The 24,044-nt window shown below is 35.9% G+C and overlaps 1 protein-coding gene across 1 annotated transcript in view; it reads left to right on the forward strand.

Moving 5' to 3' along the window:
• COG5 (component of oligomeric golgi complex 5) overlaps positions 1-24,044 on the forward strand; it is a 316,096-nt gene that overhangs the window by 127,276 nt on the left and 164,776 nt on the right. Inside the window, exon 7 of the mRNA XM_043588598.1 lies at positions 10,168-10,298. Within this exon, the coding sequence (XP_043444533.1) occupies positions 10,168-10,298 (131 nt within the window). The remainder of the gene's footprint in view (positions 1-10,167; positions 10,299-24,044) is intronic.

The raw sequence follows: 24,044 nt of genomic DNA on the forward strand, positions 1-24,044 counted from the left end.
GTATTTGTTTTTTAAGGCCCTTCTCTCTCCCTCCATGGGAAAAAAAAAGGTTAGCAGTTAATACCCCATTTATCTTGATTTTTTACAAAATATTGTTCATGCATATTATCTCATTTGATCCATACAAGCCTGCAAGATTTGTAACACAGGATTTTTCATCTTTACTCTAGGAGTCTTAGAGAGGTTAAGTGATTTTTCTCAGGTCATAGAATTGAATAAATTTCAGGTGTTCTCATTCCTAGTTGATTGTTTCCTATCATACTCTTCCTTTGAAAGGATGTGCCTCCTGGGGTGCCTGGGTGGCTCAGTCAGTTGAGTGTCCGACTTTGGCTCAGGTCACGATTTCATGGTTCTTGAGTTTGAGCCCTGCGTCAGGCTCTGTGCTGATGGCTCGGGGCCTGGAGCCTGCTTTGGATTCTGTGTCTCCCTCTCTCTCTGCTCCTCCCCTGCTCACACTCTGTCTCTCTCTCTCAAAAATAAATAAAGATTAAAAAGAAAAATTGAAAGGATGTGCCTGCTATCTCTAATACTAGTAGAATATTGACTTTAATTAAAAGATTTTTATTTGACTTTATAAGTGTTCCCATGATCATGGATTATTTCATTTTACATAAAGATAAATTTAAAATATAACAGGGTCTAATTTTCAAACAATGGCGTAATTATTAATATTCTCATATAAACTTTTAATATCCTTTGATTATTTACCAATTGAGAACTATAAATTCTTTATATTTTTCTTTTTTTTTTTTTAACATTTATTTATTTTTGAGACAGAGAGAGACAGAGCATGAACGGGGGAGGGGCGGAGAGAGAGGGAGACACAGAATTGGAAGCAGGCTCCAGGCTCTGAGCCATCAGCCCAGAGCCCGACACGGGGCTCAAACTCACGGACCGTGAGATCGTGACCTGAGCTGAAGTCGGACGCTTAAGCAACTGAGCCACCCAGGCGCCCCTAAATTCTTTATATTTTTAATGGTAACTTTTATCTGTTTGATTTCAAATTTTTCTCCATTCTCCTTTTCTTTTGATTTTATTTTTTATTAGAAAAATTGGAAATTGTATATATTAATAGTTGTGAAATTTCTTTAGTGATTCATTTGGCTAATTTCCCCCATTGTTGAAATAAGTATTATATTTCGTTTAAAATTTTTTTTCTATGATGAGTTTATAATATTGTGAGAAGATTTTATTAGTTTTTCCTATTATGTTACAGTTGTCATACACTAAATTTTTTTACATTTTACCCATGTTATTTCTGTATTCTTTTTTTTAAGTTTTTATTTATTTATTTATTTATGTATGTATGTATGTATGTATGTATTTATTTTGAGAGAGAGAGAGGGAGAGAATTAGTGGGGGAGGGGCAGAGTGAGAAGGAGCAAGAGAATCCCAAGCAGATTCTGCTCTGTCAGTGCAGAGCCTAATTTGGGACATGAACTCATGAACTGTGAGATCATGACCTGAGCTGAAATCAAGAGCTGGATGCTTAACAGACTGAGCCACCCAGGAGCCCCTTTATTCCTTATGTCATCATTTCTACTTTTGTACAAATACACATTACTTTGTTCTAATTTTGCTTTATAATTTTATTATGTTTTCATTTATATTATACATTACCAAAATTACTCTGCAATTATACAAAAACATTTTTCTTTAAAATATTTTTCCTAAAGGCATGTTTTGCCCTCAGATTCAACATAGCTACTTAAATATGATTAAAATCTGTTGTATAGAAAAATAAAACACTTTTTATGTGTAGAGTATGAACATGAAAATCAAAATTTGTATGTAGTTGTCTTTGCTGGAGTTTTGTTGGAATTTTTGATTTCTACTTTCTCTCTAGCTTTTTGTGTTTGGTAATGTTTCTTTAGTGAAAAAAAATTTTTTTTAAATGAACAGAGAGGAGGCACCTGGCTGGCTCAGTCTATAGAGCATGTGACTTTTTTTTTTTTAATGTTTTATTTATTTTTGAGTGAGTGAGAGAGAGAAAGAGTGTGTGCACACGCGCTCGAGTGAGAGAGGGGCAGAAAGAAAGTGAGACACAGAATCCCAAGCAGGCTCCAGGCTCCGAGCTGTCAGCACAGAGCCTGACACAGGGCTGGAACCCACAAACCGTGAGATCATGGCCTGAGCCAAAGCCTGACACTTAACCAACTGAGCCAACCCAGGCGCCCCCTAGAGCATGTAGCTTTTGATCTCAGGGTTGTTAGTTCAAGCCCCATGTTCTACATAGAACTTACTTAGAAAAAAACCACCACCAAAAAAGAAAAAAGGAAAAAAAAAAACAAAACCCAGTCAACCAAACAAAATGAACAGAGATAGGGGTGAGAGAGTCTGTGTGTCTGGACTATCTCAGATTGGTTGCAAATAGCAAATAAAGATCCTGTGATAATATTATTATTATCATTATTGATTTGAGTACCTTCAGTAATTAGAAGTCCAGATCTAATTGTTGATTGGGTAAATTAATTCTATCAGTACTGTAACCCTGCTGCATCCATGTTGTTTGGTGGTGTTTTATGGCTGTTGTTTGCATGGTTTTAATTTAAATTTGTTTGTTTAGCTCAGTATTCTCTAGTAATGGTGTTCTTTATGTAACATAAAATATGGTAGCAAAGAAGATTGATGTTCCATAATGAATGAAAGTGAGCCTTTGTGATAAACCCTTACCTTGATTTAAAAATAAAATATGACTTAATTTGATTTAAAGATACAGTTTTTATACAACGGATTTTAAAATGACAGCTTTCCTCTTCAGATTATTACCAGTTTGCCAGATAATCCTTTATATATCACTGCTTTGCTTTTTGTAAAAGACACACTTTAGTCTGAAGTTTATAAATAATCAGGGCTATTCAAAAGTAGAACTTTTTAGATTGTATAATTGTATGATTGTATTCTGAAAATAGCCTTAAGAAGTAATATATAAATAACTAAAAATGAAATAATTAAACCGGGAAGATACTCATAGCAAATATGATGGATAAACAGTGAATACTAATATATAATTAATACAGGGCAATATAAGAAAAAGATAAGGGAGTAAAATTATTTAGAGATTCTCAAAAGAAATACAGCTAGTAAAAAAATAGTTATTTAGCTTCATCATTTAAAAATCCTATCAAACCATCCATAAGAACATACTTCTTCTAGCAGAATATAAAATGTTCAAAACAGAGATAATATCCAGTGCTATCTATGGTTAAGTGACTCTTGTAGGTTACTGAAAAAAAAAAAGTACAAAGTGGTAGAGTCATTTTGTAAACTAGTTTGATAATTTGTATCAATAATCTTAAAAGTATAACTTTGAGTCAATTCTTTCTTTATTTCCCAAGGGAATAATTCTAGATATTACATATTTTATATGTATTTATGATAAATAATTACCCCATCCTAGGTAAATGGTTAAATAATTTTTCGTTCATTTATTTGGTGAAATATTGGTCAGGTATCAAAAATTGCTATTTATAAGGACTATAATAGGATGGGGTGAATGCTTATAACATTAAGTTAATAAAGAACACATGGTAAACAAGTGTTAATTACAAATAAAAATAAGAACGAAACAACTCATGGGTATATTAAAAAGGAGGATAAGATTTTAAAGGAATATAGTAGACTTTAATTTTCAATTTTAAGCCCAACCAGGATTTTAAGTATTTTAGGAACATCTGAAGGTTGCTTGAAATTTCTCGGAGGCACATATCTGAATTGTGCTCTTTGCAAAGTTGGTGTGTAGGAGGGAGTCACTTTCATTGGTAAGTGACTATAGCCAGCTGCCCAGTTCCTGTATGTCAGTTTTTGCTTTTTTTGCTGTTTCTCAGATAAACATCCAGGGGGAGGATGTATGCTATTTTGGTGCTACTTGAGAATTTGAAGATTCTTAAATTTCTCATACATGATCACGTATATTCCAATGATCCACTTGGCTCTTGTGGCCTCTATGTTGTGAGGTTATATAATTACCCACCTTTTGAAATGTTTTTTCCAGTTTCCAAAAAATCTTTCATGAGCATATTTTTAAAAGGAAAATACAAGACTTTATCCAGTTACCAGTTACTAATCCAAGCATTAAACTCTTCACACACAGTATCTTTTGTTTTTCTCACAGTGTCGCATCTTCTGTTAATCCCATCCAGACTTTGTCCTTTTTATCTCTAGAACTTCAGTTTTTTTATTACCTGATCCATGTCTTTACTAACATGTTCATTCTTTTCTCCTTTTGAACATATGAAATACAGTTATAACTGTTGTAATGTCCTTGTTTTAAATACCGTAATCTGTGCCAGTGCTTCATACTTATTTAATATTTGATGGAAAAATACAAAAGACAAAACCACATTTTTAATCTTTGTAGGCTACCAATACTTCCCACCAAGTTTAAGAATTAGAATATTATAAGCATGTTGTATTCCCTGTCTCTCCTAACTTTTCTAAATATTGTTAATGTTTGTATGTGTTCCTAAATCATATATTGCATAATCTTGCATGTCTTCATATAAATCACCTCTTGCTGTATTTTTCTAAAACTTCTTCTTCCTTAATAATATGTACTGATGTACACATCAATATTGATGTGTATACCCATCATTATTTATTTTTACTCCTCTACAGTAGTATTTTGAGTGAATGCTGTGTTATACTTATCTCTTCTCCCGTTGGTGGTCATTTTGGTTGTTGTCATCTTTGTTTTTTTGTTTTTTTTTTTTTTAATTTTTTTTTCAACATTTATTTATTTTTGGGACAGAGAGAGACAGAGCATGAACAGGGGAGGGGCAGAGAGAGAGGGAGACACAGAATCGGAAACAGGCTCCAGGCTCTGAGCCATCAGTCCAGAGCCTGACGCGGGGCTCGAACTCACAGACCGCGAGATCGTGACCTGGCTGAAGTCGGACGCTTAACCGACTGCGCCACCCAGGCGCCCCATCTTTGTTTTCTTTTTAACAATGCTGTTAGGAACGTTGTACAGGTCTTCCATTTGTACATACATAAGAATTTCTCTGGGTTATGTGCCTATAAACTATATATTTTGGTCATACAGTATTTGTATGGAATCTTATTAGATTATCCCATAAGCAGAATCATTGATTTAAAGGATAAGAATTCTGTTATTCTCTTAGGCTAGCCACCTTATTTTAATTCTTTAAATTATTTTTCTTTATTTCCCATTTACTCTTTAATTTAGTTTTATTTGTTTTGAAAATTATACGTGCATAACATACTCAAATAGTTGTACAAGATTTGTTATTAAAACGCAGCAATCCTCTGCCCCATTTACTTTTCCCCAGAGGCAGTCATTCTAACATTTTTGCTGATTCCTTTGGTATTTACATCCATATCTCTAACTGATCTGCCCATATTTCTACTGGTTAATTTGTTAAAAGCTTCTTTGGCTTCCTACAAAGAAGCATGAAGATTTAGCCTCTTTCATTTCTCCTGATTTTGAGCACCATCCCAGCTTTACACATGAACTCTTCCCTCATCTCTTTTTTTCCAAATCAATAATTTAGTGCTAACATTGTTATGAATAGTAAATGCAGAACCGAATCATGTACCAAACTATAATTACCCTTCTTTTTGTTTCTTTTAAACAAAGGAGGGTGATGGTAGAGGAAGAGGCAGTAAGGATTTTGGAATCAATAAGGAGGATTTGTGTTGCAAAATAGAAAGAGAAATTGTTAGCTAACAGGAAGCCATAGATTCCGTGAGTGGGAGAGGAACATGAGAACATTTATTCTGCCAGCCATGTGTAGTACCGATTAGAACACTGAAAGCCTGTTAAAATGACAAGCATATAACTTAGTAACAAATAATTTTTATGCCACTGAGATATTGGGTTAATCTTAAAACCAAAGAAATAAAAAGAAATGGGCAGTCCCAGGAAATAATATACGAATCAATCGCTGAAATCAAGTGACTGCCTGGGGTCAAAGCATATGAAGGTTGTTCTAAAGTTTTAGTATTTTAGACCAGGACAGTGATAGTAGGGGAAACTAGAATTTATTTTTTAAATATCAAAGAGTTGTGTACATTTGACAAAAAATTGTTTATGTTTATATTACCCATCCTCTTGCTATGTGTCTGGTGTTTTGGTTGAATTCCCTTTTCTCTAATATTAGGCTAAATTTATCTCAGTTTAATTAAACAAAGGATGAGCATTATCATTTCTTTTCTGTCAAAATTAGTCTCATTGTTTCCTCACATGTGAAGGGATGATAAATATGTTAAATCCAAATGATCACTTTAGTTTCCTCATACGTATTTTCATGTGTGAATTCCAATAGGTATCAGTATTAAGTGGCTAGAAAGAGAATTCTGGCTGTGTAGTCCACATTTATTAAGGTTCACTTGTTAAACTGTGTTTAATGCTGGCATATTTCAAAATTTGGCATTTTAGCACCTTTTATATATTTTTAAAATTTTCCTCTTTTTATTAAACCAGAATATGAGGGTTTTTTTTTTTTCAGTGCTGTCATTGTTTTAATCTGGCTTAATTTAATTCCATGAACAGTTAATTCTGATGTGATTTTTACATCTTTATCCTTTCAATGAGCAAATTCGAAGACTGTAGGAGGAATACTATATATCCTTTGAATGTAAGGTTTTCATTCTGAGGCTTCTGGGATTGTCCTGGATTGATCTAGTGAAAAGATTCAAGTCACACCTAGATTTGAATTGTTCTTTGCTGCCTAGTAGCCAGCTGAATTTCTTAATAATTTAATAATTCTAGTAAGGTTGTTTAGAATGTCACAAAAAATGTATGCATACATTAAAATAATAAAAAGACATTTTGTGTCCAATTTAATGCCCCCTACATATTATGTGTTCAAAAATTATAGTTATTTTTATTGGAATCATCTTCATCTTTTTGTCCTTGGCTCCAGTCCCTAGATGTGCTTTACAAAGAGCAGGTGTAAAAAGATTTGAAACACTGATAGTGATTGTGTGCAACAGTTAATCAGGAGGGGAGAATTTAGTGTAATCTCTCTATTCTCCTGGGTAGGTGGGTGGGGGGTGTTGCTACATTTTTTAACCTGTTGTCTCCACCCCTCCCCCATCACCCCAACCCCACCATTTGTACACTTACCTCTTTTGTGGAGTAATCGGTCAGGAAAATAATAGGGCTTTTGCTCCCTCCCAGCCAATAGAATCCTTTGTATTACAAATGTAGCATGTATTTTGGGTACTTTTTAGAACAGCTCTAAATGTAGTGTGGATAAGCAGGGGATGGGGCAGTGGGAGAGGGAGGTGGTTAGATAATGTGTTGTTTACCTTAAAAAGGTGTTGGAATTAATAATTTATATTCTTTATCCCCTACTAGGTGGTAGACTTTGCAAAGATATACAGTGTATTTACTTTTTCTTTTTGTTCCCACAACACCTGGCATAATACATTTTATCTTTATCTTTCAGTGGTTATAACTTTGTGCTTTTTCTTCCTGTCATAGAGTTTGATACTTTGGGTCAGAATTTAGGTCTGATTCATTTCTGTGGTGTTTGTGACTAATAAATGTTTGATACCCAAATAAATGGTTTGAATGAATGATTTGAATTGTCTCCAGAGTGACAGATCAGCATTCACAAGAATAAAGCACCATTTGGTTTTGTCTCTAGAGACATGTAACTGGAAGGAACCTTAGGGTTTATGTAGTCTAGCTTTTCATTTTTCAAATAAAGTAACTGGTACCAAAGATTGCAAGACTTAGATTCAAAACCAATCCAGCTATATCTCTTACTCATAGTGTCCTTTCCTTTTTTTTTTTTTAACTTAATTATGATATTTTTCTTCCCTAGATAACAGAAAAAAAGAAGCACACTGATAACCAGCTTGAAAAGAAAATAATACTTATTTTCTATTGTTTGTATATCTGTAGATTTTTAATTGATTTTTTAATGTTTTTAATGTTTATTTTTGAGAGAGAGAGAGAGAGAATATGAGACAGCAAGCATGAGTGGGGAGGGGCAGAGAGAGGGAGAGAGAGAATCCCAAGTAGGCTCTGTGCTTAAAACACAGACATGAGGCTTGATCCTATCAACTGTAAGATCATGACCTGAGCGAGATCATGACCTGAGCCAAACTCATGACCTTGAGTTAGACATTAAACAGACTGAGCCGCTTAGGAGCCCCTCTGTGTCTGTAGTTTGTGTATTGTCTAGTAAGAATTTTTAGGGTAAACATAGCATTTCCTCGTTGATCATTATCATGACTGGGGTCAAATAGAGTTTCCTCAAAATTCTCTGAAAATTTTTAAAAATAAAAAATCGGAGTAGAAACATTTTATAATTATAATCCACCCTACATTTAGGCTTTAGATTGATATATAAAGTACTTTGGCATTTATTAGCTTATTTTGATTCTGATGATAGTCTTAAAAGTTATGTAGGGCATGACTTGTATATTGTTGGCATTTTACAGATGAAAAAATTGAGGCTCAATGAAGCTATGTCGTGTGACTGTGATCACCTAGTGAGTAAATTAGGAGGCAGATTCCTAAGCCCATAAATGTTTAAAGGTTTTTAAGACCCTATACACTGTGGTAAGCCAAAGTTTCTTTAGATATACACATTAAAAAAATGCTGAGGTCTGATTAGCAATAACCACTATTCAGCTGTCCTTTTATTTCATTACCTTTTGTCATCTTGTGTAGAACTAACTATATATACCGTGTTCAATCAGTAGATATTTGAGTGCTGCTAAGTGGTTAGTTAGCATTGTACTGGATGCTTTAATGTAATTTGTCCTAGGTAGTATATGACTCTAAGTGAAAAATGATAGTTTGTAGGTGCTAGGAATATATTTTAATAAGACTTTAAAATTCAGTTCCAATTAAAAGTATTTAGTGAAAAACACATTTGATATTCTGTTGAGTAACTAGAAAACAAAGTAATACTCTATCTAAAGCAATTCAATTTTTTAGAAATAATTTATTTTGTTAAAATAGAAAATAGAGTTTTATGGGGTGCCTGGGTGGCTCAGTCAGTTAAGTGTCCAACTCTTGATGTCAGCTCAGGTCATGATCTCACTGTTCTTGAGACTGAGCGGCACATCTGCCTCCACGCTGATAGTGCACAGCCTGCTTGAGATTCTCTCCCCCTCTCTCTTCCCCTCCCCCATGCACGCACATGTGCACACTCTCAAAAATAAACTTTAAAAAATTGAAAATAGAGTTTTAGAACTGTGTCTAAGCTCCTTAATGAAATCTTGACCTTAAATTTTAGCACTTTAGTTACCTTAGATATGTCCAAGATTGAGTCAAAAAATAAAGGGCGCCTGGGTGGCTCAGTCGGTTAAGCGTCTGACTTCGGCACAGGTCATGATCTCGTGATTTACGAGTTTGAACCCCAAGTTGGGCACTGTGCTGACAGCTTGGAGCCTGGAGCCTGCTTCAGATTCTTTGGCCCCCCTCTCTCTCTGCCCCTCCCCCACTCGTGCTCACGCTGTCTCTCAAAAATAAATAAACATTAAAAAAAATTAAAAAATATATAAATAATTTTCTCAAATTCTAAGTATGCAGAGACAACTATTATTAACATCTTGGTAGAGATCTTTTCATGCTTCTTGCTCTGTATATGTAATTCTATAAGTTGAATATAATTTTATAAATACAATATGTCTGATTCTATAGAGTTAATTGTGTAAATTTTTTTATTCAGTGATAGGAAAATACTTCAATGTAAGTTGCTATTAGGTCTGCGTAATCATATAAACCTGCAGCATTGTAAATGCTGGTTTGCTAAATTATTTTTATGATTTTTTAATTTTTCAAATGGTGGATATTTGTTTCAAATATTTTGTTACTATAGAAAAACTTTTAAAGCTGTCTTACAGCTTGAGAAATTTCTAAGATTATCAGGATGTTTCTTTATAATTAAATTTGACACTAATTTTTATGTAATGTGTTGACATTATTTAGAATTTACTATAATCATAATTTCTAATCTTGCTTTATCAACTCATTCTTAGAACATTTTGCTTCAGAGTAAAGTTTTTTTATTTAAAAAATAGAAAATGTTTGGGTAACTGTATTTTTTTTTTAAATAGAGATTTTGAAAGTGAATAGTGTTCAGCAAATCTATAATATTTTGAAGAAGTGAGACATGATATTTCAATACCTTGATATTCAATATTGAAATACTTAGATGTGTGTGTGTGTGTTTTTAATAGATTACCTTTCTCAAGGAATCGATCTTTCTGGAATAGAAGTAATAGAAAATGATCTACTTTTTATTGCAAGAGCTCGACTTGAAGTGGAAAATCAAGCTAAGCGCCTACTGGAACAGGGTGTGGAGACCCAGGTAATAAAAGTAATACCACTTTTTTAATGTGAAAAATATGTCATAGAATTGATGAAGATTTGATTTTGAGGTTAAAAAACTAATCTGTGTCCTCATCCCTGAGGAACTGTGTGTACAGTTTGCATTGGAGAATAGGGTCTAAAGTAAGTACAGGGAAAACGTATTTATTAATACCTATTTATTTCATTCTAAAAATAGACTAAGATTTCTGGTATGTAATATATATGAGATATAGTTTCTGTAATGTATATATGTAGATAGAGAGTTAATACCTGTTGAATATGCTTATTTTGTCTGAGGAACTGTTACTTAATTAAGCCTTTCAGCAACCCAGTAAGGTAGGTATTATTATTTCCATTTTACAAATGAGGAAACTGAGAGCTTAAATAATTTGTTCAAGATCACACAGCTAACACATGGTATTGTTTGGAACATAGACCACTCTAACCCCAGAACCTTGCACCATTAATAATCAATGTGCTATAGTTAAGAAAAAAAAAAGTACTTTGATTTGAGATTTCTCCGAAGGTGTCATTTTCCTGATGCTTAATGTTCTGAAACCCAAAGGTGTTGATGTAGTTGAATCAGCAAATTAGATGTAAATCTCATTCGTTCTACATTTGTATTGCATTGCACCCACACGTTTTCTCCATTTGTATTGGATCCAAATACAATTATTAGTGTCTATTTTTTATTCACATCTTTTAAACCAGGAATTCGTTTTGTGCATTTATATTGTACAAAAATAATCTTATAAAGATTCTTTAAGTGGTCTCTAAGTCAGAAAGGTACTTATTTGACTTCTGATTCTTCATTTATAATTCAAAAAGCGTAACTGAATGTCTGTTACCGTTTTAAATAAATTTTTGATTATCTGCATAATGAAAAGTGAACAAATGATCTGTACATACAGAATGAAATGCCACATACACATAAGGAGTGAAGTAGCACAGTGTGAACACATCTATGCAATACAGACCCAGGGCAAGAAATAGGAAATTCCCTGTGCTCCTGGTCACTGCTCTCCTTTCCCAGAAGCCACCACGATTGCAGCTTCTAATACTGGAGCTTGGTTTTACCTCCTGTCAGTTGTTCTAACTTCAGATCTATGAAGATAACACAGTTCTACTGTTAAAAAATAAGGTACTTGGGTACATCAAATTAGAGAAGATACCTTTTCAAAGAAATATTCAGGGAATTCCAAGTCAACTTTGATTTAAGGTGACTATTTGTATAAAAAATTGATGTCGCCTGGCTCATTTAGTTGTGAGAAAGGTAACAATTAACTTTTCAGAAAGTGCAGTATCACAAGCCTTTTGTATTCATCTAATGTCCATATTGTCACTACCTCAGAGATTTCAAATTTTATATATAACTACTGTTTAAAATTTTTCCTGTGAAGTTCTATTGCTATATATGTATGTGTGTGTATATGCTTATATCTTTAATTTATGCAACCCTTAATATTTTATTATATTTCAGAGTTGTGGGAATGAAAGCAAAAATGGTTGAAAAGAAGCATTACTAAAGTTTGTTGAACAAAAATATTTTGCAGTAGGGGTGGGTGATTTTAACATGTTACAAAGGAATGGCTACTTAAAAAACAAACAAACAAAATAAAACAAAGGAATGGCTACTTTTAAAGGTTTATTTTTTACCATAGGCTCATATATTTTAAAGGCAGGGAAGTCTTTTCTAGGATAATTGTTCCTAATTAAACTCGATTTTAGATATGTTATTTTGTGTACATTGTGCAGTTGTTGAATTTGACTTTCCATCAGTTTTTAAATCATATTAAAATTAAAGTAGAAGTGATAAGATTTTAGGAAATTAATATCCTTAAATGTTAACAGTGTTATGTATTTGGAGTGTATACAGTTAGTCAAAAGATGATTAAAGTAGATAGATAACTTGTTATTTAGCTAATGGCCTATGTCTAATCAGTAAGATTAAGTTAGAAAGATAAGGAAGAAAAAATACATAAAAATACTGTGTATCTACACAAGTAGATGTGGAACGATCTGCGTGGATCTGAGAACAGGGACCGGGGGCTATAATTTTGTATGTCTCAGTGTGGTTTGGAGGGGGGCAGATTCTGCTCAATGGATGGGAATATCATCTCCCTGTTAGGCTGTATGGATTATGTTAGCAGAGTTTGTTGTTTGCTGGTATCATCCAACTTGTTTGTCTTGTTTAGATTCCATAAGTATAAAGTAACTAACCTGAATATAATTGGGCTTCGTACATAATTTTCATAAAGGGAGAAAATGTACTGATCTGCCAGTAGTAACATTCTGGTTCATTTTGCAATTTATACAATATTTCTCATGTGTAAATTGACACTGGTGTTTATAACCTCATTTATTTTTGAATTCAGTTGTGTGTGTGTGTGTCTCTCTCAGACCTGAGTCCTCTGGGTTATTTTTACAGTGTTAGCTTTCTGGCTTGGCAGAGCTCAGAAGATTAAACCCTCATCAATAATGATGCTACTGAGATAATGTTTCTTGGGAAGCAGGGTGTCTCAGTGGAAGGAGTCTGTTTGGAGCCCCCCCTCCTTTCCTTTTAGAAAGCAACAAGACAGAGGTATCATCCAGCTGTGTCAGTAGGCAGTTCAGGAATTCAGAAAGAAACTAACCTTTATTGAATGCATATTCTTTGCCGGGATTTGTGTTAGTCACTTTACATTTGTTATTTCAGTCACGGTAACAAATATGTGAGGAAGATACAATTATCCACTTTTGATAGTTAAGGAAACAAAGCCCTGGAAAGGTTAGGAAATTAGCTGAAGATTACACAGCTAGCAAGTGATAGAGACATAGTCTGGAATGCCTGCTTTCCACCTTGCTTTATTGAGAGCAAGCAGTTTATTCTAATTTTGTTAAATAATCGTATTTTAAAATATTTGACAATTTGTGAAGCAGTTTACATTGAAAAAGGAATTTTTATAGCCTAAAAATTTCTTTGGGAAGTCTCCATGTGATGACTAATTAAACCAGTTCTTCTGTATTCTTCAGAATTTTTATGTTTCTCTGTACAACTTTATTTTCCTATTATCTGACGTTAGTGTTTCAGGCCATCAGTCTTCCCCACCTCACCCCATTCTACAGTTTACCTTAAGCAGATGCCCTTAATTTCTACTTTGTACAGGCACCTTTTGCACCACCTGTGGTGTGGGTACTGTTTCTTAGGAACCTTATCTCCTCGTATTTCCAGCTCTCCTTTCTGTTTTTATCCTCTCCCTTGTGCTCTTTTCCTTGTCATCAGCATTTCAACACGAATGCTTGCTGCCAGTGTCCCCTGTGTTCTCTGCTCTTGAGGGTCACACACTTGCTTTTAGTCCTTCACGTGCTTGCCTGCCTGCCTGCCTTCTTTAGGGCTTTCATGTTCCTTTTATGCCTGGAATACTCCGTCCACTTCCATTAAAAAAGATGCTGCAGCTTATATCTATTTTATTCTCAAATCTTATTCTCCCATTTGTCAGACATCATTGAAATAGTTAAACATACCATTAATATTTATTGTAAATAAAGACTAAAAGAATGGCAGCATTTTAATTTGAAGTACTATTGCATTCATGAAATATTGCTCACTTACTGGTTTATAAGCTTATAACATAAACAGAGATTTTCAATAAATAAGGAACTTGAAAAATTACATGTCATCGATCGCATTTAATAATCAACTTCTGACATTGGGTTTCTCAAAAACGTTGGTGACATTTTTTTGAGTATGTAGTTGATGGCTACCATTTTCAGTCTCAGTTAACTGTAAAACTTAACTTTATTAAAAGAAAGTTAGTGCATTTTCTTTTCCAAAACCAAAATGTTCATAAAGATAGATAATTTTGCTTTGATCATTACTGTTTTTTCTAGTTAATTGCTTAAATGTGCTGTTTTCATTTGTAGATTTTAAATAGCTTTGTAGTATCATAAAGTCTCTACTACAGTAGTTAAAAGTTTCTGGTTTTTTTTTTTTAATTTTCTTTTTTTAACCTTTATTTATTTTTGAGACAGAGAGAGACAGAGCATGAACGGGGGAGGGGCAGAGAGAGAGGGAGACACAGAATCGGAAGCAGGCTCCAGGCTCTGAGCCATCAGCCCAGAGCCCGACGCGGGGCTCGAACTCACGGACCGTGAGATTGTGACCTGAGCTGAAGTCGGACGCTTAACCGACTGAGCCACCCAGGCGCCCCAAAAAGTTTGTTTTTGAAGCTTAAACTAAATGGCTACTTAGATAATACTGAGAAACTGTTGTGTCTTCCTACATGAAAAATACGGAAGTAGACTGCTCTCACGAAAGCCGTATTATTTCTATATGGAAAAGATGCATAGTGGTATCACTACCATTTTCTTCACTAAAGGTTTGGAAGGATTGATGCACTTGGAGTGCATCCTCTGGTGAAGCATACCATATCAGCACAATACAAAAAAATATTCTTTACTTCAAGTGGCCGTCTTTGTCACAAGCATGGGGCTACACATGGCCTCCATCTACAGCTCTTCGTTGACTCCTATTTCTCTCTCTTTGCTACTGATCCTTAGAATCTCACTGACAGAAGCCAGACAAAGAAAGAGAACCTTATGATATTTTCAGGATTGCAACAGATTCATTACCTCAAGCTGTAACTAGCTTTCAAAAATAGGTGACAGAGATTTTGATCTGGACGAGTTCCTGCATCACCATAGATACCAGCCCTCCACAGTGAAATGATGACATTTTAATTAGAAAGACGGCTTTAACTTGTGAATTAGAAGCTTTCTCAGTAAACAAGTGCAGGACTTTCTGAGGGTCTAGGATGGGGGAAGATATTGTACTTGTCTTTAAAAGTCATCAGGGAGAGGGTCTCTGTGATCTGTTCTTTCACAGCTCAGTACTCGGCTATAATCTCCCTATGTAATTGTTGTCAGTGCTAGGAAGAAAATGTCTGTGAACCTGCCTTTTCCCTGGGGCAGAAAACCTCCTTGATCCTTGATCAAGCCCAGGATTCTGGTGCTTACCAGTTGACAGCTAAAAGTAGATCACAACAGCATGATCTTGACAGATTTTCTAAGATGACAGTGTAGAATTAAAGTTGAGTAGATAAATGTCTACATAGCACACAGTAAGTGCTTATATTGTGAACTTTGTGCTTTTGTAAAAAGAATTTTGTAAAATTCTCCGTGCTTCTAGCATAGAGAGGGTACCAATTCAAGTGCATTGTGTTCAAGATCTATAGAAGTTAAACATTTCCTAAGCTTCAAAAACACTGGCAAAGTTGAACAATGAAAACGTGACTCTTTTTGTAGCTAATTATGGTAGTTTAGTATGCAACACTTCTTTTGTGATCTTTTTCTTCTTTATGAGCCTGGCAACCACCAATAGTAGACTCAGTGTCAGTTAATTTGTCAAGCTGATATCTGCTTTCAGAGGTCTACTTTTCTTTCCTTGGCTGCTGGAAGTTTTCCTGGCTGGTCCCATGAATTGTAGGACAGATCTCACCTTTTGCATGTTTCATCCCAATGTAGTTTTTGTTATTTTTCCATTTGCTAAGTATAGAGTGTCAATAATTTTTCAACTCTTGTTGAAGCATTTTTCTTTTTATTTATTTTTAAAATTGAATTGACATACCATATCCTATTAATTTCATCTGTACATGATAGTGATTCAGTATTTTTAAATGTTATGAAATGGTCACCGTAAGTGTAGTAACTGACCATACAAAGTTATTACAGTGTTATTGACTATATTTCCTATGCTGTACATTACATCCCCATGACTTCATTATTTTATAACTGGGAGTTTATACTTCTTGATCTCCTTCACCTACTTTACCTGCCCCTCAATCCCTCTCTCATCTGGTAACCAACAGTTTGTTTCCTGCATCTGTAAAACTGTTTCTGTTTTGTTTTGTTTTTTTAGGTTCCACATATAAGTGAAACCATGTGGTATTTGTTTTTCTGTTTCTGACATTTCACATAAGATCCATCCATGTTGTAAAAAATGGCAAGAATTTTTTTTTTAGCTTTTTATTTTATTTATTTTGTTAAAGTAAGCTCTATGCCCAATGTGGAGGTGGAACTCCTGACCCCAAAGTGCTGTTCTGACTAAGCCAGTCAGGCACCTCAGATTTCATTCTTTTTATGGCCATTCCATCGTATATATATACCACATCTTTTTAATGTGTTCCTCTCAGTGGACACTTAGATTGCTGTCATATCTTGGCTGTTGCAAATAATGCTACAGTGAACGTAAGGGTGCGTATTTCTCTTCAAAGTATTTTTACAGTGGAGAACGGAGTCTGAAGTTTGAGGTCAGCACGTGGTGGTCCTCCTGCAAGTAAGCAGGGCAGAGACCTGGGAGTGGACCTTGAGGCCTGAGGATCCCTTGGGTTGCACAGGAGAAGCATTTCCCCTGCTTGGAGTGCATTTGGTAGAGGTGGTACAGCTCTCTGTGGGCAAAAGACCTGGTGAGCACCATCAAGCTACCACATTCACCAGTATGGGAACAAAGACATCTGCTAAGTGCAGCAAACCCTGGTGTTGGTTGTGTGTTGCAATTCACCATAAACTCTGAACCGCTGCTGCTTTGCTGGCAGCATGAGTGTTTCCTGGGACAAGCAGGCCCTGGCCACAGTGCTGCGAGACTGTGGGTCTATATAGATGCCCAGAAGATCACTGTGGGTCTGAACTGCAGGGGTCTGAAGTATGGGGTTTTGAAACATAGCCGGACCTGAGATAAAACCCCAGAGAGAGGTGCCGCCTGGTAGACAGACAGCTCGGACACAGACAGAGAAGGCAGGGAGCTGTCAGAAACAGGAGACACTGGAGGGGTGACTTATTGCATGTCTGTGAGGGCATGAACTTCCTGCTCTGGAGACGAGAGCAGGGTGAAGCCAATTTCACCATTAGCCCACCAACACTGATTGACCCCCACTAAGCTAAACAGCACCACCAAGTGGAGAATGGAGCTGTTACACCAGCCCCCCCCCCCCCCCCCCCCCCCCCCCGCCCCATGCCCTCCAGGCACATCTCCACTAGGGCAAGTCTGCCTTAGAATCAGAGCAGCAGGCCCCTCCCCCAGAAGACCAGCCCAGGAGTTTAGTCCACTGGCCACAGACTGCTGCAAACTTTCAGCTCCAGGGGAAACTGGATCTAACTTCATTTGGGTTTTTTGTTGTTGTTGTTGTTGTTCATTTGTTCATTTTTGGTGTTGGCTTCTGTTTTTGTTGTTGTTCTTTCTTTTGTTCTTGGATACAGAAAAAGCAAATTATTTTATTTAAAAAATTTTTTTTTCTCTCTTCTTTTTCTCTTTTCGCTTTTTTCTATCAAGCTTCTCTTGACAAGCAGACCAAAACACATCTAGGATCCACCTTCCTTTAATTGAATAAAAACATATTTTTTTTTAAGTTTATTTATTTTGAGAGAGAGCACAGTAGGGGAGGAGCAGAGAGAGATGGGGACAGAGAATCCAAGGCAGTCTTTGGTGCTGACAGCAGAGAGCCTGATGCAGGGCTTGAACTGATGAACCATGAAATCATGACATGAGCTGAAGTCAGATGCTTACCCCACTGAGCCACCCAGGTGCCTCAGTTTTTTTTTTTAATTTTAATTTTTATTTCATTCTATTATTATTGTTACTGCTTTTTCTTTTTCACTTAAAATGACAAGATGGAGGAATTCACCTCAAAGGAAAGAAAAGGAACAAATGATGACCAAGGATTTAATCAGTGCAGATATAAGTGAGATGTCTGAACTAGAATTGAAAACAGTGATTATAAGAATACTAGCTGGGCTTGAAAAAAGCTTAGAAGACACCAGAGAATCCCTTTCTATAGAGATAAAAGGACAAAAATCTAGTCAGGCTGAAATTAAAAATGCTCTAATTGAAATTCAAACCCAAATGGAGGCCATAAACACAAGGATGGATGAGGCAGAGGAAGAAATTAGCAATATAGAAGATACAATTATGGAGAATAATGAAGCTGAAAAGGAGGGAAGCAAAATTCAGGGATCAGGAAGGCAGACTTAGGAAAGTCAGAGATTTATTAAAACATAATAACATTTGTATCATAGGAGTCCCAGAAGATGAAGATAGAGAAAAAGGGGCAGAAGGTTTATGTGAGCAAATTATAGCTGAAAACTTCCTTAATATGGGGAAGACATAGACATCAAAATCTGGAAAGCACAGAGAACTCCCATTAAATTCAACAAAAGCTAGCCATCACCAAGACATATCATAGTCAAACTCACAAAATACACAGGCAAGGAAAAAGTCCTGATAGCAAGGGAAAAAGTTGTTTTCTACAAGGGAAGACACATCAAGTTTGCACCCGATTTGTTCACAGAAACTTGGCAGACCAGAAAGGAGTACCGAGATATATTCATTGTGCTGAATGGGAAAAATATGCAGCCAAGATTACTGTATCCAGCAAGGCTGTCATTTGAAATAGAAGGAGAGAGAAAGAGCTTCCCAGGCAAACAAAAACTAAAGAAGTTTCTGGCCACTAAACCAGCCCTACAAGAAATTTTAAGGGGTATTCTTTGAGAGGAGGGAAAAAAACCCACAAGCAACAAAGACTAGAAAGGACAAGAGACCATAACCAGAAACACCAACTCTACAGGTAACAGTGGCACTAAATTCGTATCTTTCAGTAATCACTCTGAATGTGAATGGACTAAATGCTCCAATCAAAAGACAGGGGGTATCAGAATGGATGAAAAAAACAAGATCTACCTATATGCTGCCTAAAAGAGACTCATTTTTGACCTAAAGACACCTACAGATTAAAATTGAGGGGATGGAGAACCATTTATCATGCTCAGGGACATCAAAGGAAAGCTGGAGTAGCCAGCCATACTTATATCAGACAAACTAGATTTGAAAACAGAATCTGTAATAAGAGATGAAGAAGGGCATTATATCATAATTGAGGGTTCTCTCCATCAAGAAGATCTAAAAATTGTAAATGTTTATGCTCCAACTTAGAAGTACCCAAATATATATATCAATTAATAACAAATGTAAGGAAACTCATTGTTAATAATACAATAATAGTAGGGGATTTAACACCTCACTTAAAACAATGGACAGATCCCTTAAGCTGAAAATCAACAAGGAAACAACACTTTTGAATGACACACTAGACCAAATGGACTTAACAGTTATTTTCAGAACATTTCATCCTAAAGCAGAATACACATTCTTCTCAGGTGCACATGGAACATTCTCCAGAATAGATCATATTACTAGGTCACAAATCATCCCTCAGGTGGTACAAAAAGATCAAGATCATGCCGTACATATTTTCACATCACAACAATTGAAGTCAACTGCAAGAAAAGAAAATTGGAAAGCCCTCAAATACATGGAGGTAAAAGAATATTGTACTAAAGAATTAATGGGTTAGCCAGGAAATTAAAGAAGAAATAAAAAATATACAGAAGCAAATGAAAATGAAAACATGACAGTCCAAACCTTTTGGGATGCAGCAAGGTTAGTCCTAAGAGGGAAGTATATTGCAATTTAGGCTGATATAAAGAACTAAGAAAGGTTCCCAATACACAGCCTAACCTTACACCTAAAGGAGCTAGGAAAGGAATAGCAAATACACCCTAAAGCCAGCAGAAGAAGGGAAACAATAAAGATAAGAGCAAAAATGATATAGAAACAAACAAAACCCAGTAGAACAGATCAACAAAACTAAGAGCTGATTCTTTGAAAGAATTAGCAAAATGGATGAATCCCTAGCCAGACTTACCAAAAAGAAAAGAGGAAGGACCTAAATAGACAAAAATCATGAATGATAAAGGAGACATTATAACCAGTACCACAAAAACAGACAATTATAAGAGAATACTGTGAAGAATTATATGCCAACAAACTGGGCAATCTGGAAGAAATGGACAAATTCCTAGATACTTCCGTACTACCAAAACTCAAATGGGAAGAAATAGAATATTCGAACAGACCAATAACCAGCAACGAAATTGAATCAGTAATTAAAAATCTCCCAACAAACAAGAGTCCTGGGCTGGATGGCTTCCCAAGGGAATTTCCTCAGACATTTAAAGAAGAGTTAATACCTATTCTTCTCAAGCTGTTCCAAAAAATAGGAGTAGAAGGAAGACTTCCTAACTCATTCTATGAAGCCAGCATTACCTTGATTCCAAAACCAGAGAGCCTAGTAAACAAAATTACAAGCCAGTATCCCTGATGAACATGGATGCAGAAATTCTCAAGATATTAGCAAATCAAATTCAACAGTACATTAAAAGAATTATTCACCATGATCAAGTGGGATTTATTCCTGGGCTGCAGAACTGGTTCAATATTCACAAATCAATCAAGATGAATACACTACATTAATAAAAGATAAGAACCATATGATACTTTCCATAGATGCAGAAAAAACATTCGACAAAATACAGCATCCATTCTTGATAAAAACTCTCAATAAAGTAGGCATGGATTGAACATACCTCAACATCATAAAGACCATATACAAAAGAGCCACAGCTAATATCTTCAATGAGGAAAATCTGAGAGCCTTTCCCTATGGTCAGGAACAAGACAAGGACGTCCTCTCTCACCGTTACTATTTAGCATAGTACTAGAAGTCTTTAGACTCAGACATTAGGCAACAAAAAGAAATAAAAGGCATCCATATTGTCAAGGAAGAAGTCAAACTTTCACTATTTGCAGATGACATGATACTTTAGGTAGAAAACCTGAAAGACTCCACCAAAAAAATTGATAGAACTAATACATGAGTTCAGCAAGTCACAGCATATAAAATCAACATGCAGAAATCTGTTGCATTTCTATACACTAATACAGCAGCAGAAAAAGAAATGAAGGAATCAGTCCCATTTGCAATTACATTAAAAACAGTAAGAGGGGCGCCTGGGTGGCTCAGTCGGTTAAGCGTCCGACTTCGGCTCAGGTCATGATCTCATGGTCTGTGAGTTCGAGTCCCGCGTCAGGCTCTGGGATGACAGCTCAGAGCCTGGAGCCTGTTTCCGATTCTGTGTCTCCCTCTCTCTCTGCCCCTCCCCCGTTCATGCTCTGTCTCTCTGTGTCTCAAAAATAAATAAAAACATTTAAAAAAACAAAAAAAAAAAAACAAAAAAAACCAGTAAGATACCCAGGAATAAAGCTAATTGAAGATCTATAAACTGAAACTATAGAAAACTATGAACTATAGAACACTTATGAAAGAAATTGAAGAGGACACAAAGAAATGGAAAAGTATTCCATGCTTATGGATTGGATGAACAAACATTATTAAAATGTCTATACTGTCCAAAGTAATCTACACATTTAGTGTAATCCCTATCAAAATACCACCACCTTTTTCACAGAGTTAGCACAAACAATCCTAAAATTTGTATGGAAACACAAAAGACCCCAAATAGCCAAAGCAATCCTGCAAAAGAAAACACTGAAGTCCTGACTATTCTGCATTTCAAGCTATATTACAAAGCTGTAGTCATCACGACAATATGGTTCTGGCACAAAACAGACACATAGATGGGTGGACATAACAGAAAACCCAGAAATAGACCCACAACTGTATGGTCTGCTCATCTTTGACAAAGCAGAAAAGGACATCCCATAGAAAAAGGGCAGTCTCGGGGCACCTGGGTGGCGCAGTTGGTTAAGCGTCCGACTTCAGCCAGGTCACGATCTCACAGTCCGTGAGTTCGGGCCCTGCGTCGGGCTCTGGGCTGATGGCTCGGAGCCTGGAGCCTGTTTCCGATTCTGTGTCTCCCTCTCTCTCTGCCCCTCCGCCGTTCATGCTCTGTCTCTCTCTGTCCCAAAAATAAATAAATGTTGAAAAAAAAAATTAAAAAAAAAAAAAAAAAGAAAAAGGGCAGTCTCTTCAACAAATGGTGCTGGGAAAATTGGATGGTGACATGCAGAAGAATGAACCTGGACTACTTGTTACACCATACACAAAAATAAACTCAAAATGGATGAAAGACTTAAATGTAAATAGGAAGCCATCAAAATCCTAGAGGAGAAAACAGGCAACAACCTCTTTGACCTTGGCGGCAGCAACTTCTTACCTGACATGTCTCCAGAAGCCAGGGAAACAAAATAAAAAATGAACTCTTGGGACTTCATCAAGGTAAAAAGCTTCTGCACAGCAAAGGAAACAATCAGCAAAACTAAAAGGCAACCGACAGAATGGTCAAAGACATTTGCAAATGACAGATAAAGGGTTAGTATCAAAATCTATAAATAACTTATCAAACTCAACAGCCAAAAAACAAATAGCCCAGTTACAAAATGGGAAGAAAACATGAATAGACCGTTTTCCAAAGAAGACATCCAGTTGGCTAACATAAACATGGAAAGATGTTCAACATCAGTCATCATCAGGAAAATACAAATCAAAACCACACTGAGATACCACCTGACACCTGTCAGAATGGCTAAAATTAACAACAACACAAGAAACAACAGGTGTTGGTAAGGATGCCAGGAAAAGGGAACCCTCTTGTACTTTTGGTGGGAATGCAAACTGGTGCAGCTACTATGGAGAACAGTATGGAGGTTCCTCAAGAAACTAAAAATAGAACTATGCTGTGATCCAGCAATTGCACTCTTAGGTATTTACCCAAAGGATATAAAAATACAGAATAAAAGGGGTACATGCACCCCAATGTTTATAGCAGCACTATCAACAGTAGCCACACTGTGGAGAGAACCCAAATGTCCATTGACTGATAAATGGATAAAGAAGATGTGTGTATGTGTGTGTGCGTGCGCGCGTGCGCGCACGATGGAATATTATTCAGCCATCAAAAAGAATGCAATCTTGTCATTTGCAATGATGTGGATGGAACTAGAGTGTATTATGCTAAGTGAAATAAGTCAATTGGAGAAAGACAAGTACCATTTTGTTTCACACATGTGGAATTGAAGCAAAACAGATGAACATATGGGAAGAAGAGGGGAAAAAGGAGAGAGGAAAAAAAAAACGCAAGAGACTCTTAGTGACAGAGGGAGGTGGGTGGCAGCTGGGCTAGATGGTGATGGGAATTAAGGAGTGCACTTGTTGTGATGAGCAATGGGTGTTGTATGTAAGTAGTGAATCACTGGATTCTATATTAAAAAACTGAATATAAGAAAAAGAAACCAATCACAGCAACCAAAAAATAAAATCAAAAGCTTAAAAAAAGACAAATTAGTGTTTTTATTTTCTTCGGATAAATACCCAGAAGTAGAACTGCTAGATCATATAGTAGTTCTATTTTTAACTTGTTGAGGAACTTCCTTACTGTACTCCCAAACCATTTTTCTTGACACAAAATAAACAACTTCAGGGAGGTAGGTGATATGAGTGAAGGGAATCAAAGGTTTAAACTTCAATTTATAAAATAAATGAGTCTTAAAAAAAAAAAAAGGTTAGCGAGGGAGAGAGCCAAGCATAAGAGACTCTTAAAACTGAGAACAAACTGAGGGTTGATGGAGGGTGAGAGGGAGGTGAGGGTGGGTGATGGGTGTTGAGGAGGGCACCTTTTGGGATGAGCACTGGGTGTTATATGGAAACCAATTTGAAAATAAATTTCATATTTAAAAAAATAAAATAAAATAAATGAGCCTTGCATATGTAATGTACAGCATGGTAACTACAGTTAATATCACTGTATTGTGTGTTTGAAAGTTGCTGAGAGAGTAAGTAGATCTTAATAGCGCTTATCACAAGAAAAAATTCTCCCAACTGTGGTGATGGCATTAAGACTTACTGTTGTGATCATT

Source organism: Prionailurus bengalensis, chromosome A2 (assembly GCF_016509475.1).
Source record: "Prionailurus bengalensis isolate Pbe53 chromosome A2, Fcat_Pben_1.1_paternal_pri, whole genome shotgun sequence".
NCBI classification, from domain to species: domain Eukaryota; kingdom Metazoa; phylum Chordata; class Mammalia; order Carnivora; family Felidae; genus Prionailurus; species Prionailurus bengalensis.